The 19,107-nt window shown below is 42.9% G+C and overlaps 1 protein-coding gene across 1 annotated transcript in view; it reads right to left on the bottom strand.

Moving 5' to 3' along the window:
• esamb (endothelial cell adhesion molecule b) overlaps positions 1-3,587 on the bottom strand; it is a 34,698-nt gene extending 31,111 nt beyond the window's left edge. The window contains exon 1 of the mRNA XM_034547958.1: positions 3,242-3,587. Coding sequence (XP_034403849.1) covers positions 3,242-3,296 — 55 coding nt within the window. The 5' untranslated portion in view covers positions 3,297-3,587. The remainder of the gene's footprint in view (positions 1-3,241) is intronic.
• Between the last annotated feature and the right edge of the window lie 15,520 nt (positions 3,588-19,107).

Here is a 19,107-nt window from a genome sequence, read left to right as displayed (position 1 = left end):
AGGGGTTTATATAACCAACTGTAAATATCAGTGTTAACATGGTCGCACGTCCATCAAAGTTAACTCTGCACATTCAGATTCTTCTGATCACCTGCCCCAAAGTCACGTTAGCTCAATGAGCCAGCACGCAAAGCTCCGATCAACACCTGTCAACCTCCAGTACTATAACTGTCACTGGGTATAAAGTTGAACATGCAGCAACAGCTGTTGTGTATCGAATATATACTTTTTTTGTTGGTGTGGTGAGCGTGGGCCAATTAATTTGGCCTGGTTTTACATGAGAGAATCCTTTATAGGCTCCACTGGGTCTTTCTTCCTCTGTGCCCTCTCCAGGGGTCTCTCACTGTGTTTGTGACTGTGACACACTGACACACACACACACACACACACACACTGGACCGGATCAATTAGGCTCCCACACACTCAGTAAGTCTAACAAATGTAACCGCTCCGGAAACTGGTGGCAATTTACCAGTTTGAGTCGGGAGTCGGGATGTTTTCTCCACAGCAGATTGTTCTGGTGACGAGGAAGTGTGAGGACCAAAGTGTTTGTGTGTGAACACATAAAACAGCAACCTTTCCACTGTCAGGTGTGAGAGTGAACACTAGTATCATTCAGTGGCACCATTGGGGGGTGGGGGGGTCCACAGCGATTCTGATTCAATCGCTGACCCCCCCCCCGTTGTGACTCACATATACATTATATGTTTCAGCGTGGAGTTTTTAGTGTTTTTTTTCCCCAGTAAACATTTTGTTACAATCAATGTGTTTCTTAAGAACAACAAAACCCTTTCTATGACAACTGAGCAAACTCAAGGACATTTCTGGAAGATTCAACCAAGTCAGGGGTCCTTGTGTAAATACTTTTGTTGTCATGCAGTAAAATTACAGTTACTTTTCTAAATTTACAAAAGCTCCTTTCCAAAACAACTATCTATGCGCTATTACACAATACACACAAGCTTTGGTATCCTGAAGTACAAGCTCAAAGGCGGCTTGATGGACTGTTAGAGTCTTTGACTTGTACTCCTCCAGATATCTTCCAGATCTCTAGATGTCTGAGGCTCTTTCTTGCCAGACTCTGGTGACTGCCGAGACCGGCCAAAGGGAAGCTTTGCACCAATAGTTCATTCTCATGCAGCCCTCTGCCGGGAACGCTGTTTCTTCCAACGCTGGATGACGGACGAACAATTTCTTGTTTAGTTAATCATGCTCTAATCAGAATTACCCTAAGCTCTGTGAGTTATTCTGTAAAAAGGGATATAGCTGGCTCACAAACATCAGCTTACACCAGAGCCTAGTGGCTACGGTCTCATTACAAACCAGCCGTCACTGAACACAGTCAGCTGAGGACATGACAGCATTTCAACAACCCGGCCAAAGAGAAAGGCAGTTTTACAAAAGGGGTGAGATTAGCATTAATTCCACATTCAGACTGCTCGGAGCCAAATCACCTAGTTACTGTCCTCAGGCCAATTTGAGCTATCTGATCGTCAGCGTTAATGTGTGTGGTACAGCTGGAATGTGATTTATAACTGTCAGTTATGAAATGTTAAGCATCCATCTCAGAAATTAAAGAATCCTGCAGGCAGCCAAGTATTTAACAGATTTATGTTAGCGTTCAGTAGCCAATTAGCTATGGGTCCCGTCATGGAAAGCCAGTGAGCTGCTATGTTTCATCAATTCCAGCTGGGTCTACTACTTTGCTCATGGGAAGTCGGTCGTGCGTTACGGTTTTGTGCTGCGGTTTCCTAATTATGACATTTCTAACAGGCGAGAATGTTGTTGTTTTTGTGTGTGTGTGTGTGTGTGGGGGGGTTACCAACAGGCTTATCTATTGTCAAAAATGTGAAAAGAAATCAATCATGCACATTTTTTTAAATCCATTCAATCATGAGAACAGGAATCAGCTGAAGCCGCAAAAAAATGAGTTAATTCATTTATTTCATTCCACTGAGCAGTTGCACCTCATCAAAGGACGGCTGATGTAACGTCACACCACAGTGGTTTCTCTGTGGAAGCCCATAAGAACAATGCAGATTGTAAGCCAAGTGTCCTCTGCATTGTAAAAGCACTCAAACGTGAGTTGAAGATGAATACAATGTCCCCTCTCTGTCTTTTCCAATACTGCTCCTCAGTGAAACCTGAGTTTGAACCAAACACATCCTGATATAAAAGACACAAGCTGAAACAATCTCTAATTTCCATACTAGAGGAACTAGAGCATCTGGTAAGAAATGATGGAGCAGCACAGTTGACAGAAGCAAGATTGGCCAATTCAGAAGAGCCAAAATTCAATTTAGAAATGTAGAGTATTTAACAAATATCGTCAATATTGTGTGTTCGTTTGTAATTATTGTAAGTAATAGCGGCTCCGAATTAAGTGCTTATAGTCCAGACATTCAAATAGTGTTGACTAAACTCATTGGATTTGTCTATTTTCTTAAACATTTGATGCAAATGTGTGGCATTATTAATGAGTAACTCAATGTGTTATCAGTTTATCAATTAATTTAAACACCGCCATATGCATGCAAGCCATACCAGTTTGAACTTTGACCCAAAATGTGACTGCTGGGATTGAAATGTATGTCAGGGCATTCAACCATGCAACAACATTATGCCCTCTTAAGATGAAGAGTACTCTAAAAGGAGACCTCTGGTAAATCCACAAGCAGTAGCAGCAGCCACGGCAATAAAGTTACATATTTCATGAATTGTCAGTGTGCTTGTTCCTGCATTTAAATTCAACATTTCGCTGGATAAAGAAAGGATGACGAGGAGGAGGAGGAGGAGAAGGAGCTTTTCAAATTGACACGTTTGACATCTGATCAGACTAATAGCTGCTCCTACTGCCAATAATATGATAATCTGAGCAATGCATTTGAATACATTTAAACTCTGGATGTGAACGTGGTGTTAATACACACTGTTAAAGGGCATACGGGTGCAGTACATGAAGGAGGCCACTCATTGTAGTGTATTGTACATTAATGACTTAATTCATCGACATTACTAACTCTTCAAACTCAGCTTGCTCTTGTGGGGACTAGCCCTGCTTTTTTTGGCTCACTATTGGTTCAGACGCGGAAGTGGAAGGACAGGAAAAAGCTTTTTCTCGACTTTCTCCGTATTCATATGATTTGAAACCCACTTTCCACGACACCAACAGGATCCGGTTCCACGCGCAGGCTGCCACCTGCAGCGCGCGGCCTAATGCCCGTAGAGTTAATTAGCTTACCTTGAAACATCCACAGTAACATCATCGTGGCTCGAAGTCTTGTCTTCGTCTCCATGGCGCAACATCCACCGGCCGCTCGGGCACACGGGAGCTCCTTTGAAGTTGACAGCGAACACCGTCCTCGCTCCTCGCCCGCTGCTTAATTGTCTCCCGGTGGCAATTAACTGTCCGCGGTTAAACCGGCGCGTCGACGTGTGCAGATGGAGCGCCCACTCCTGTCCCCATGCCGCTACAGACGGCGGCGGACACCGCAGAGAGCGCGGGCAGCTCCGCTCGCCTTTACTTTGCGAACCTCGGGGAACATGCAGGTTTTCTTTTTGTCTCTGTTTAGTCCGACCTGCTTCACTTCTGCAGCTTGAGTGCGCCTCTCTCTCTCTCTCTCTCTCTCTCTCTCTCTCTCGCACGCGCGCGCTACTCTCACAGTAAACTGAAGGCGCTTATGGACACGAGTGAGCTGCTCGGTGACGCCCCCTGGCAACAAAACCTCGACTGCACAAATAAATGTCCTTTAATAGGCTGGTAAACAGCTAACGCGATTAATAGACAAGAGTCTTATAAATGACAGCATGTTTTGGGAGTGGTTGTGCCGAAGAGTTGTGGAATACAATTATTGAGTTTTCTTTTTCTTTCTACACTATTTTATGACAATTATATTGACACATGTTCTCTAAATATTTTTTTAAGCTTGCATAGTTTATGTGATCAGTCTTGTTTTTTTAAACAGTGAATGATATGTGCACACAAGTACTACAGTACCATAGTAATAAGTGTAGTTATATTGCATATATTTGAACAAACATTAACAATTGAATGAAGTAAATATTGTAAAGGAAAGACTTGTTTGATGACATGATGACAATCTTAAAAAAAAAAAAAAAACCTGAGCTGAGGTTCATGGCTGAGTTTCTTTTGTCTTTTGTTGGTTGCCGTCCTTTTTGCTCTCTAGCTGTTTGCTAAAGACTCTTACATGTACGTACATGCTGCAGGTGTTTCTTCCAGTTCAGTCCAAATCCATCATCGAATGTTGTTTCTTTGTGTGTGTGCCCTGTGTGATAGTCTCACACATCCCTGCACAGGAAATAGAAAATAGAAAAAGGATAGAAGTGTGCTCTGTTTCTCTTATACCTTGTTGCATTGATGTTGCAACAAGGTGAAATTAACACTTAAATGTAAACCATTAAACCTGCTTTATGTTATTTGTTTCTGTCCACTTGAGAGGAGCTGAAACAATCCATAAAAACAGCATTGACATTATCATCAGATTTTAAGCGGATATGGCATTGAAGATGTGGAGTGTTTCTGGTCTCCGGATGAATGGAAGTCCAGTGTTCACTCTTCTTCTACCTCTGTTTTGGTCTCCACCAACTCCTGGAGGAATGATGTCGCTCTTTAACTGTTTCACTGTATTCACTTGTCTTTAACTTTGTTCGTAGATTGTTTGGTGCTGAGCGGTTATTACAGTGAATCTTTAGAGTTGTTGTTTTTTGTTTTACTGTGCTGCTTCTGGACTGCTGATGGGAGTGATGAGACTGAACCAAAACCATGAAATGAAAGATGCTAAAACGCTCCGATGAGCTGAAGGGAACTGAAGAGTCCGGATGGTGCTGATTACATTTGTTAATTGATAGGGGCCTCGCAGAGGCTCTTTTGTATTGCCTTCGACCCGCTCTGCTAGAAAATGGTTAAACTTCATTCAATTTCTGTGAGAAAAGGAGTGGTCTGTTTCCTCTGTGACTTTGAAGTCAGCATCAAGGTGAACTTATTCATCTGTGTTGATGGAGGCTTTGATGTGACTCTTTTACAGGCAAATAGTGCATCCTATTTCATCTGCAAACATTAAAATAATGTAAAACTCACCCAGAACAACTCTCATGTACACTTAGTTCCATATCAATGTAATGCCAATTCAATTATCATGCATTACCTAAAATATTACAAAGTCTAATTTGGAGCAGGATCAGGAGTCACAGGTAGAAGTCTCACAGGAACAAACTGCGCAGCCACTTAAACAAGAGAAGAGGAGATGCTGTGGGGTTTTACATCGTAATGTAAGTCTCAGGCTCGAAATAAATGGGTTGTCGGGTGAAATATTAATGTAGGTGGGTCGATGTGTTGTATTTTTAATGCTATATAATGGATACATGATATTAAAGCTTCACATGTTTTCTGAGAGCACTGCCTGCCCTGTTGCATGTGGTTCACAATTAAATACCATGACGTATTTTTAGTTCTTTTGTTTTATTTGATTGGATTTAATATAGTTACTGTCTGACTGATTATAATCCTGGTTTATTCATGTCGCTCTCATATGGTTATTAGATTTTAAACTTGGTAATTTTTTCGAAATAAGGATAATAATATACTTACTGTGAAAAAGACCAATAGGATTAAAGGGGTATCAGCTTTATGTTTAAAAAGAAATTACACTGTTCTGTATTTATTTTTAATTACTGATATTAATTAAGGAGTGCAGTTACATATTACTAGGTACTAGGACAGGAAAATGGGGTACCAGTGTTGATATTGCACGTTTTGTAATAGTATTATTTCATTTCGCATTAGGATGTATTTACAAATCCCTTAGGGAAAACTATTACAGGACTGTGGTATTCGACCTAGTTAATATTAGAAATAAAGACCTGTGCACTCTTTTCTGTCAGGTTGAAGTACCTCCGGTTACTCAGAGCTGCACAGTGATCAAGTCAAGCTCTGAGGAAATGGTGCAAAACAAATACTCTGAAGGTTTCTTCCTGCTTTCTCCAATAGACTCACTCTTGAAACTGGAGAAGCTGTTTTTCTATTTTGGAGCAGTTTTGTGGGTCATAAAACTAAAACATCAACAGTAGCTGAAGGTCCCCTGTGTGTATCAAAATATTACTTTTACATCTATATTTGTGTGAAAAAATGTGTACATCTTGTACATTAGAAATTGGATGTCACTGCGAGGTGTGAATAATTGATTGCTTAAGTGTGAAAGAGGCAGCGATATGAAACTGCACAGCTTGCATGTTGAAGCCTATCTCCGAGCCTGTTCCACATTCAATATGCTACATTTCCAGCAGGTCAAAAATTAATTCTGCAAAAATGTGACAGACTACTTCACCACCTGCCCTTTCATGCAAGTGCGCACATGATTTCCAACTGCACAAAAGCGATAAGACATGTCTCCGTGGTAGACTTCTTCAGTATCTCTGTGGTTTGTGTCACTTTCAGCAGCTATCTATATGAGGAAAACCACTCCCTGCAGTCTTCCTGAATACATTCATTGTTAAAGTTCACGGAGATGCTGTTATCTTGCTGTCAGCTGGAGGAAGATGAGCGTAGCCTTGACAGTCTACCTCTAGATAGCATGACTGGACTTCTTTGTGGAGACCAGTTTATACTCATTGCACTTTGCTCCACTGTATTTTATAGCGTGTGAAGACATCAACATGATGGATTACTGTTATTTATACAAAGGGCAAAGAGTTCAGATTTCTGTTATTCTTTTGTGCCATCTAGTGGTCGACACCTGAAGCACTGGTTCTCGAACTGCTTTTCTATTTTTATTTTTAAGGGGTTGGTGTGCTGCAGGTAAAAAAGGTCAGCAGTCCCTCACAGGGCTAATTCAGAATGACAGATACTCATTCACACTCTTGTGTGTACCTGTTGGCAGCTTTAGTCTTCTGTCTTTGGACAGAGGGAGGAAACACCCAGAGGAAATCCATGTGAGAGCACGAGCATGTGCAATGTCCTCTTAGAAAAGGCCACAGCAGAGAATCAAACATGTGATGTTATTGTTAATTAACAGTGACCATGTTTCCAGAGGGTATCCCTGTTTAAAATGAGAAAGGGGTTGAAAGAGAAGAAGAGGTTCTTAATGGAAAGAAGAAAAAATTGAAGTATGTTATTAAATGCTGAGGTGGTTGGATCTTTTATGTTTATGGAAAAGTCACGTTAATAGGCATTGAATATTTATTTCTAATGTTTTTTAAAGGATAATGCTGCTGTAATTTTTAATTTATGTCCTTGCCGATCAAATCCCAAAACCAATGTCTCTCACACACCATGTCTGTGCCATCCAGCCCCAAGAGTGTTTGTGCCGACAGAAAAACCATCGGTTTTGCGGAACGACTTCTCTTTGAAATGGTAAGTAACACCAAGTATTCATAGTGTGAGCTCAATAATCAGATCCACATGTAGAGAAAAGTAGCCTATAGATGCAACCGTTAACTGGTGCAGGAAAATTCAAAACGAGTTTATCCGTTTACCAATTTAAAAGTAACGTAGGCCTACAGTGCACTTAACATTTAACGTCAAGTTTCACTTTTGATGAAACCAAACAGACAGGACAGCCACGGTTATGAATATCCGTGGCTGTCCGACCTGCATTGGTAGGAATATTGGCATGTCATATTGATATATAGCCTATATATCAATATATAAATACTAGGGATGGGCAAGTTAACGCGTTGCCAACAATGATTATTTCATGCGTTAACAGCATTTATTTGTTTGCACTGGGAGGGGCTTAATGCTGCTGCTCACATTAACAGAACATGGAGAAATGTACTTTTAAATGGACATTTTCATTTTAAATCTCTACCAGACGGAGTAGCAAAGTTATTTGTAACCACTTAAACTGGAGTTATCTCATCACCGGAGTACCACAAGCATGAAGTACCACGAGGATGAAGTACGTCTTAAAGGCGTCACACAGCATTGATGTCACTAGCTAACCAAACAACCAGTGGAGCGAAACTTCGTCAGACTACTTTGGATGCGGCGTGCGGGAGAACTGTGGATAAACCAACGCAGGAACAATGAACACATGAACAATGAACACATGAACAATGAATACGTGAACAATGAACACGTGAACAATGAACATGTGAACAATGAACACAGGAACAATGAACACATGAACAATGAACACAGGAACAATGAACACATGAACCATTAACACATGAACACATGAACACATGAACAATGAACACATGAACAATGAACACATGAACAATGAACACATGGCTCGGCCAAGTGGAGAGCAGCGGACTGCAGGCCACTTCCTGTAGAGGAAGATGTCGGTCTGAGGAGCGTCCTGAGAATCACAACGAAAGACGAGTACGAGCCTCAAGACGCACCGTCGATGTGTATGAAACGGAGCGGACTACAAAGATGGCGGCGTTACAACGGGCACCAACTGTTGCTCTCACTGGAGACGACTGGACATCGCTGGGTACCACAGTTATCTCAGAGTCACAGTTCATTACATTGATGAACTGGGAGCTGCATTCACAAGCTTTGGCTGTCATGGCAACAGAAGACAGACATGCTTCAGAAACGTGGGCGGAACATTGTAATCATGTTGGAGAGCAGTGGACCGTTTATAATAAAGTCAGAACACTTAGCGGTGAAAGAAATATGATTGCAGGGCGTTTAACAAAGTTCTGAACAATGCAGAAAGGTTATGAGACACTTAAACTAACTGTTGGTACCTGTTGACTCTATATTTATCTTTCTTTGACTGAGATTCTCTAAAAGGAAATCCACAGGCTGTACAGACTAAAGGTCCCTGCACAGTCAATTCCAGCTGTGTACTTTCTTTAGTGCTAGACCACTTAACGTCACTCTACGGGGACCATAACTACTGAACAGAGACTGTAATGCTGTTCTCTGATAAAAGACAAATGTTTCTTCTGGTACCTGTACTTGTAATACACTAGTTTTTAATTCATTATTGAATTTTGCGCATAATGCAATTAATCGCTGTTAATCACAGAAAAATCATGCGCTTAATCGATTAAATTTGTTTATCTTTGCCCAGCACTAATAAATATATTAATATTGTAATGTTTACATATTAAGTAAAATCCATCCATCCATCCATCCATCCATTTTCAATACCGCTTATCCTCATTAGGGTCGCGGGGGCGCTGGAGCCTATCCCAGCTGACATAGGGCGAAGGCAGGGGACACCCTGGACAGGCCGCCAGTCCATCGAGGGCACATGTAGGGACATATAACCATTCACTCTCACATTCACACCTATGGGCAATTTAGAGATCAATTAACCTGCAGCATGTCTTTGGACTGTGGGAGGAAGCCGGAGAACCCGGAGAGAACCCACGCTGCCACGGGGAGAACATGCAAACTCCACACAGAAGGACCGCTCCGACCGGGAATTGAACCCGCGGCCCTCTTGCTGTGAGGCGTCAGTGCTAGCCACTACACCACCGTGCAGCCATACAGCCACACTAGCATGCTCATATTTGCTCATTAACACGTAACAACAGGTCTCCAGGGTTTTCATCTGATGTAGCAGTGCAGCTACAGTGTAAGCGAAGCGTGTCTTGGCTTTAACATTTAACTTTCTGCACAGCGTCAGTAAAGTGCCGAAACAAGCACATCCATGTTTTGTTTGTGATACTCATATACACAGAGTGAACAATTTGTCTTTTAAGCTACTTGATGTGAAATTTAAGAATTTAAGAAGAAATTAGGCGTTTCAGAGTCTAATGAATGTTTCTGGAACATTTTATGCTCTACATTAAGCGCAGAACCTAAAAAAGGAGAAATCAGAGCAAATATGGTGACGGAAGTGCTCTCTGAAAGCATGCACAATCTAATTTACAGTACATGTTCATGTCTTTGACTTATTTTGTCGTGCTGCGTTATATCCTGTGCATATCACGCCTTCATTTGGATTATTTTACCAAATGTGGCAACACATCTTATATATACATTGTTGTGAAACAGCGTTAAGTTTAAGTTTGCTGATAGTGAAGCTGGTTTTCATTGATAAGTATTTTCTGACAAACTCCCCTCACCATGCTGCCACTTCGTTTGAAAAGCCTGAATGAAGGTCATGATGATGTTTTTTGGAAGGATGTGAGTAATTATGAAGGTTGACATTTGGATGAATGACATCACAATCCACCTACACCAAACTGAGCAAATGTAGTTACTTCAGTGATCTCTTCTCTGGATGAATACAGCAGCCCAGTCTGAAGCTATCATTTCATCCTGCATGGGACATCTTTGGCACCTACGCACATTAAAAAAACACACCAGTAAGCTAAATAAAACTAAAGTAAATTAGAGATTTCAAAATGCCAAAGAAATAAAAGCATCAATCATTTCTCGACCCAAAATAGTACCTGCATATCATTTAAATGAAATGCTCTCTCTCGAAATATCAAAGTTTATGGATGAATCGGTGGAATCAGAGCTATTAGTTTGCTGTGGACATTGACTGTTTTCCTGCCGCTCCGTTTTCCATAGGACTCACACTGACACGCTCATATTGTGCAGCAGGAAGGCTCGCAGCAGAGCGCTGTGACAGACGGGTTGGTAAATAATCTTAGAGGCTATACTTATGAGGTTGGATGTGCGCCACGATATGAGCCCTTTGTGTGATGGGCCTTCTGCCATTCATCACTCTTTACCTTCATTACAAGAAAGATGAGATTAGGAATATGCAGCATGAGGAATATGAAGATGACCTTGGCTGGTTTGTTTTGTTGTCGTTTCTCAATTCTGCTTCTGCGCACAAAAAGCATTTAATGAACTGCTCTCCATGAGTTTGAATCTGCATTTTCAACAATAATTTTTAGTCAGAAGTAAAGATCGTCAGCTGTAACTCTGCACCATCCTCGTCCTGTTTCTCTCCAGAGTCATTTGGATTTAATTGACAATGTGCTTCACGCCAGCATTGCATCTGTTTTATGCTCTCTCCGTTGATGATGCGTATGACAACTGTTTTAGTAGCTCAGCACGAGAAAGAGCCTCAAACAGAAAAAACGGTTATGTGAGGATTTTTATTTTCATCCATCTGAGACTCGCCATCCTGAAACCGAACCACGGTCTCTCTGAGAGCAACATTTTTTCTTCTGCAACTGGATCAGGATTTACAGACAACAACACAAGCATGAGAAGAGGTATGACAAATCTCGCCAATGTCATTGTACAGCTCAGGCGAGACTCTTTCTTCTTTTTCTTTTTAATAACAGCCTGGAGAGGGTGCCCTGACTGTCACGAATTTCATTCAGAAGAAGCCGACGCCAAGCTGAGAGAGATAATGAAAAATAAAAAGCTGATACAAATGGACAAAAAGATGTTTTGCTTTTTATGTTGATATAATTCTGCACGATACGATACAGTGGTGCAACACAGACGCTGCTCGAGCAACATTCAGCTCCGTCTGAGCTGCTGTGCAGTTTTGAGGATAATTATTTTTAGTCACCTCTGTCTCTCATTTCAGATAGTTCACCTCTTGGCCTTGTGCGTTTTCTTCTTCTTCTTCTTCTTCTTCTTCTTCTTCTTCTTCTTCTTCTTCTTCTTCTTCTTCTTCTTCTTCTTCTTCTTCTTCTTCTTCTTCTTCTTCTTCTTCTTCTTCTTCTTCTTCTTCTTCTTCTTCTTCTTCTTCTTCTTTTTCTTCTAGTATGGACTTAAGAAAAGTAAATCTCTTATACGAAACACACATAAAAATAAAAAATAAAATTAATTCTCAGATTCGTCTTGTTGACTCTAAATATTCCAGAAGAATTTCCCAACATTTATCACTAAAGCTTTTCTTTAGTACATTAATTATATTTCCCTCTCCCATCTCTCTTAGCCCATTTTTTTTAAATTTCTCTCGCTGACTCGTACCTCTGACAGAACAATAAAACATGATCCACCGTTTCTTCTTCTTCACAGAATTCACACTTTCCATTATTATGTTTTCTAATAACATAGAGGGAACTATTAAGACCGGTATTTCCATTTCTTAGTCTTGTCATAACCCTCTCCTCTTTTCTAATTAATCCACTAGATCCTGCACTCCCAACCAATGGTTTATTATTAAACAGATATCTTCCTTTGCTCCCTTTTTTCCATTCATTCTGCCATATCTTTTTGATTTCTCCCTTAATCACCACTTCAGCTTCTGACTTACTTATATTTAAATTAACAATATTTCTCCCAGTCTTCAAAGCCATTTTTGCTGCTTTATCCGCCTTCTCATTGCCATCGACTCCAACAAAAAAAAATGCCATCCGCATTCGATGGATTCTGAATAGTGATTGTAATATCTCATACAATAAATCCTCTCTGCTTCTAGAGTGGCAAAATGGCAACCTTGTTAGCAATTCACATGAGTCTGATGCAATTACCACTCTCTCTGGCCTGACATCCTCTACCCACTGTAATGTCATAACTATGGCCATCATCTCGCATGTAAACACCGATAAGTCATCACTGAGTCTTTTCCCACATTCATACTGGAATTCTGGGATTACTGCTGCTGCTGTTCTACCAGTGTTAGGGTCTTTAGATCCATCTGTATATATTTGTATATTTGTGGTAACTCCTCCTGATGTATGACTTGAAGATCTTACAGTTCCCCCCACATTCATCTCTCATCAGTTTAAGGAGGCCAAGATCCACTGCAGGCTGTAGCAGTAACCATGGAGGAACAGCTGGTGAATAAGGTTTTAGACACCACCTATTCCTTGTTCTACTTCTTCTTTTTAGGCTTCATGGCGGATGGCATCTAACAAAAGGTGTATTACCGCCACCTACTGTATTGGGATGTGGACCTGAGTTATCTATCCCTTTTAAAAAAATGTTAATGAACATCTGTCTGTCTTCTCTGTGAATGCCTGATCAATTAAGTGTACCATAAATGTTTTCTAACAATACCCTCATGGTATTCATTCTAAACCAGCCAAGGAGCCAGGTAGGGTTGAATTGATTCATCCATAGACATGGAAGGCTGACCCAGTGATTTGGTTTTGCTTGTTTCAGTTTTTCTATGTGAATCTTTCCTATTTCCTTTGTCTTCTAAGATATTAACCGCTTGGCTGTTAATCCAGTTTACCTGCTTCTGGTACTTCTGAAGAAGTTTTTGTTTGGAAAAATCCTCTTTTGAATCTGTGTGATGATTGCACAGAGGGAAATGTTCAAATCCAAATCTTCATGTTTTTATGGCTGCACAATTCTAGTCATTTGAATACAACAATTAGGGCTCTCGGAAAATTTGTGGTGGGTGCGTTCTTTAGTTTTGGAAATGGTATGGCCCAAGCCTATTACTTCTGCTGACCCGTGCGACTGCTATATCCCAGGAAAGATGTGCAGTTATGACATCAGACCAGCAGAGGACTCCTCTGAGCCTCGACTGCAATCAGCCGCTGCTCTGAAAGCTGAATTGATTCTAAAAATGATCATTTTTTCCTCGTGTGATTTTCAATACTAGAATACATGCAAGGACAGAACATGAGGACTGTTGCAATGCAAAACACGTCTGACATTTTCCTGACATGAACATTAGGCAAAGGCCAGGCTTGTGACGTAATACTGCAGAATAGCTAAATGGGCTCTCGAGAACAAGTGGCAATTACATGAGAGGTCTATTTGTACTGAGCAATCGGGTGCCGAAGATGTGGAAACTGAGGCTTTTTTTCTTTCTTTCTCCTCTTCATTTCTGCATGTTGTCGTTTAAACTGGAGCTTGTCTCATCCAATCTCAAGGTTTCATAATCACAAAACAAGTAATATTTTAATTCCCATAAAATGAATTTTCTCCTGAAATAACAGACAGAACTATCAACAGCAAACACAGCCGTCTGAAAATGCATACATTATCATTGTGTAAATAACAGACACGAATCATAGCAGTATGTTGACGGATTATCCTGACGTGACTAATTGGGTAATTTAAAGTTGTGAATATGCATGCATACATAAGTAAATTGTGATTTACAGTGTTTGATATTCTTCCTTTTGCTTACTGCATGATGACAAGACACACATTTAAAATAGATTGACAATACTAAATTTAAGTATGGAAGCCCATTTCTGTCCGAAGAAGAAAAAGTTTGTCAATATCAGAATTATAAAATAAAGTCAGAAATATAGTGTGACAATTTCACTCGCAGTAAAAAATGTGAGCTAAAGTCACATGAGATAAAAGTTAAATGTATGAGATAGTAAGTCATAATTTAGAGGTAGAAAGGCAATGTTATGATATCATTTCAAATGTTTTGATTTTGATCTATACTCAAAAAATACTGAGCACAATAAACCAGCAGAGGCAGCACTTCTGAAACCACTTTCCTTCTCTAGTAGAAGTCTTTGGAGCATGAAGCTACATTTAGACAAAAAAACAAAAAGTCCAAAGAGTTGAGGACTGTCATATTTACCACACAGCGTGCTGTACTGTAAGCAGCCTCATACAAGCTCATTACGTTGGTTTATCAGATGTAGCAGTCGTCAGGGCTCCTCAGGGCTCTTCCAGCTCTCTGCACAGATCAGTACAAACAACTCTTAGACAATGTGACACCGCCATTTAAGAGCCTGAATAAAGAGGGGTCTGCTGGCAAGGGTCCCAAAAAACATTAAGAAAGCTAAGCCTTTAAGCCAAATTCTGCAGCGATATTAGCTGCTTACCTTCGCACTCTTGTGCATTGGATGTAAATGACTTGCTGCTTTGACACTCGGCCTATACATAAACTTCCCGGCCCTCCTGGCTATGTGAAGGTCCTTTGCACTTACTCGCACACACATGCACACATACACCACAGGGAAACAAAAGCCTCATGTGACTAATGAAATTGCTGACAAGGTATGTTAGCAGGTCAACGGCTAAGACCCTCGACCATGTAAAGAGAGCTAGCAGGAGCTCAATTAGAAACTGACGTGTCACATCTATGGGATTCTCTCTTTTTTTTGGGGTCTCGTAATTGTTACAACTGGTGCTGTGAGAGTGAGGCAATATGGAGTTTGTCAAAATGTGATGGAGCTAGACGGTGATCAGAGGTCACAGCCGGGGGGAGAGAGAGGCCAACAGCTGAATCTCACATTCTTCACCGCAGTTGGACAGACTGCCACATCCCACCATCTGTACCTCCCCTCCCTGTGCTGTCAACACACAAAAGCGCACACGCGCACAGTGTTTTAATTTAAGGTACTGGTGGAGATATATTTAAACATTGGATAAAACCAGGCTTGCTATTTCCCTCTGTTTGCAGACTACATGCTAAGCTATGCTAGCTGTCCCCAGACACCAGCTTCATATTCAATGAGGAGATATTCAATTTTACATCTAAGTAAGAAAGCGATAACCGTCACCGTCCACCCAAGAAGAATGATAGCTTCAGTTGTTTTGACGAGTAACCGAAAACATCTGTTTGACACTCTTTCCCAAAATGTCAAACTATCCCTTTAACATCTAAATGGGTTTTCAAGAAGGCATGTTTTATATACAAATTATGCAAACTCTTTCAATTGTGAAGATTTAATTGATCATTTATTAAAACCTAGGTCAATTGTGATTCATGGACATAATTTGGTAAAATCTTAAGTTTACGTTTACTCAGTTTCACACCACAAATATACTTTTAAAAGAGGAAAAAGGGAGTAAATTAAGATGCTATTTTGAAACATATAAAGGGATCAGTACTGGAGCACTACTCTTCCAATGTGAAAACAGACAAGCAGAGTTAGGTGGTTGTGAGTGTCTATTGAGGACTTCTCTGAGGTATATAGTTGAAGTTGACACCTCTGAGACTTTACTTTTGAGATGTCAAGCCTTTGTGGTCCTTAATAAGCTACACACTTCCACCGAAGCCGAGATGGAAGCCATTCTGACTCTTTGTGTCACGCCTTGCAACAGACATCTGGAACCCTCTTCTGTTGCCCAATTTCCAATCCCATTCAAGACGGACAAAGGGGAGCAGGCGTCAGACTGTCCAAAAGTCACTCTCCATCACGTTGGGCTCTCACAGCTTGACATGGAGACAATGAGGTCTGGCCTGTACTGGAGGAGGGAGAGAGTGAAACAGAGATCATACCCCAAAGGGAGCTGTGTTTGTCCACGGCAGGAGGACGGATGCCTGGCACCAGAGGCCAGCTTGTGCAGGGAGGAGTGGGTGTGAATCAACAGCTGCTTGATAAATCAGAGTGGATGCTAAACAGCAGGATCTGGAGCTCATCGTCATCATCAGCAGCAGAGATGATGGTGACATTGGTTATGACACGGAGAAAGCGCTGATGGTCGTGCTGAGCTGTCGATGCTACTGTGCGGCGTGATTATTTATACACAATCGTCAGCACTTTAGTGTCAATTTTATTTTAAAGCTCGCACATTTGCCTTTTACTGAGAAGGAAAACACCAGATGATCTCACAGGCAAGCATGTAGAATATTAATTTTTTTTGTACTGTAACGTGATGCCATGAATGTTCACATAACAACATAATAATCATGCTTGAGACTAACTGCAAGGAAGAATACAGATCACACTGGCATACAGGTGTGTGAGGAAAAGGAAAATATGTTTGGACTGATGCATGACCAGTGTTGAAAGTTGCTAGATTATGCAAAACAAGTGTTGCGCTGTAAAAACACAAAACATATACAGGAACAATATCTTGTCGCAGCAGCCACCAAGAAGGCAATCCCAAGAAAATATAGATTCTGGTGTCTGGATAATGTTGAGAGATATATGGAAAGCTTCACACATGAAATGAGAATTCAGAAAACGTTGTAAAATGTAATGAAGGAAAAGAACACAACAAAATAATATAATGTGAATAGTGAGACATAACGAAGAGATCTATCACACTGTTTACCTCACTGATGCTACTGATGGTCTTCCTTTCGATTCAACATTATGCAAACAAACATTTAGGTTAAAGAACACCTTTTTGTCAGGACTCAGCCAGCCGGACTCCCTCCTCAGCCCGTTCACACAGTGACACCCGGTACCTCAGAGCGCGCTGCCAGGGAGCTACGGGCTTGGAGGCGGGGACAAGCCAGGGGCGCTTCAACTCACACCTGAAGCCACTCAGCTCGTCCCACGGCTGCAGCTCGTCAGCTCGTTGTATTCGGGGGGATAAAGATCAGGACTGTCTGTGTTGACGTTGCGAGTTCGTGCCATGATGTCCGTGGACTTTCCTCCTTGTGTCGTCACTGAACTTTCCCTCGTGTCTTTGCTGACTTTTTTGTGTGGAGTATTTTCTTGGATTTTTTGGGGTTTGATGTTCGATCACCCGTGGACTAAGGGGACACTTTGAGTTTTTTGTGTTTCTTTTCTAAGTGACTTGTTGTGCTCAATAAACTACGCCGTGTGTTCGGCTAGAACTAAACCTTGCTGTTGTCGTGCGCTTGGGGTCAGAGACAAACCATAACAGTACGAACTCGCCATGACGACCCCAGCCGACACAGAGAGTGGATTGTCCAGCTCTGTTCAGGTTGCCCTTAGTAGGCAGCTGCATCTGACCAACACCCACTCTCACCAGCTGGAGGCGGCCTCCATTGCCGTGCAGAACCTCCAAGCCCAGGTCCAGCCGCTCCACGCTTCTGTGGAGATCCTGACTCGTCAGCAGGCGGCATCGGCAGACCAACAAGCCGAGATCCTGCTACAGCTGCGGGCGTTGACGATGGCCCTCACCACCCAGCCGCTGAACCAGCCTGTGAACCCGCCCCCTGTGTATCCCTCTCCGGTTAACCCTGCGGTTTCCAACCCAGTACCACGGGAGCCTAGCCTCTCCAGCCCCCGACCGTTCGAGGGTGATTTTGAGACTTGTGCCACCTTCATCATGCAGTGTGAGTTGGTTTTCGCTCACCAGCCTAGCAGGTTCACCTCTGACACCGCTCGAGTCGCGTATGTGATTAACCTGCTCGCCGGCCGGGCAGCCCAGTGGGCTACCGCTTCCTGGGCCATGGGTGCCAGCTTCTGTCTCTCCTATAGGGAGTTTGTGGCAGAGCTACGTAAGGTGTTCCATCATCCAGCCAGTGGTCAGGACCCCGGTGCCCGGTTGAGCAGTATCCAACAGGGTGGTGGCAGAGTGGCGGACTACTCGGTGGAGTTCAGGTTGGCCGCTGCGGAGAGTGGGTGGAACGATCCTGCGCTTCGGGTCACCTTCCGGAGGGGGCTCAGCGAGGCGGTGAGAGACCAGCTAGCCACACGGGAGGAGTCCTCTTCCCTTGATGACCTCATCAACCTCGCCATCCGCATCGATGGACGCCTCTGTGAGAGGAGGCGGGAGCGAGTCCTCCGGGGATCCCTTCCCACCCCCCACAGACCCAGCACACAGGAGAGGACCCTCGCCGTAGCTCAACCTACTCCCCCTACTCCCGTCCTGCCCTCATCACAGACGACGACTGGCGAGGAACCCATGCAGCTGGGACGCATGCGCCTTAGCCCAACCGAACGGGAGGCCCGATTCAGGGCAGGCCTGTGTCTCTACTGTGGCCAGAAGGGACATCGCATCAGCGGCTGCCCCACCCGGCCAAAAGATTAGGCTCACCAGGACCTCGGGAGATCCTAGTGAGTCACCTTTCCTGTTCCCGTAGTCCTGCACCACTGAGCCGGCGGATTAGCGTCACCCTGGCCTGGGCGGATCAGCGGATTACAGTGGGGGCCCTCCTCGATTCTGGGGCGGATGAGTGTTTCCTGGACTCGGAGTTCGCTGCCCAGGCTAACATCCCGCTAGAAGCACTGGAGGAGCCCGTAGAGGCCTTTGCACTGGACAACCGCCATCTGGCCCGCATCACCCAGAGCACCCGTCCCATCTCCCTCACTGTGGCGGGAAACCATGTGGAGAACCGCAAGTTCTACCTGATCCAGTCCCCACTGGCCCCTGTGATCCTAGGGCACCCCTGGTTTGTACAGCATGAGCCACACATTGCCTGGTCCTCTGGGATGATACTGGAATGGAGTTCCTCCTGCCACGCCCAGTGTCTACAGGCAGCCCCCAGCCCGTTACCCCGACCAATCCCCAGTGTCCCTCCCCCGGACGTTTCCTCTATTCCTCCGGAGTACCACGATCTGGGAGAGGTTTTCAGCAAGACCCGGGCTCAGTCGCTCCCTCCACATAGGCCGTACGACTGTGCAATTGACCTC

The sequence above is a fragment of the Cyclopterus lumpus genome, chromosome 13 (genome assembly GCF_009769545.1).
Source record: "Cyclopterus lumpus isolate fCycLum1 chromosome 13, fCycLum1.pri, whole genome shotgun sequence".
Classification (NCBI taxonomy): domain Eukaryota; kingdom Metazoa; phylum Chordata; class Actinopteri; order Perciformes; family Cyclopteridae; genus Cyclopterus; species Cyclopterus lumpus.
The sequence above is the reverse complement of the archived record's forward strand: the minus strand, read 5'-3'. Positions and strand labels throughout refer to the sequence as shown.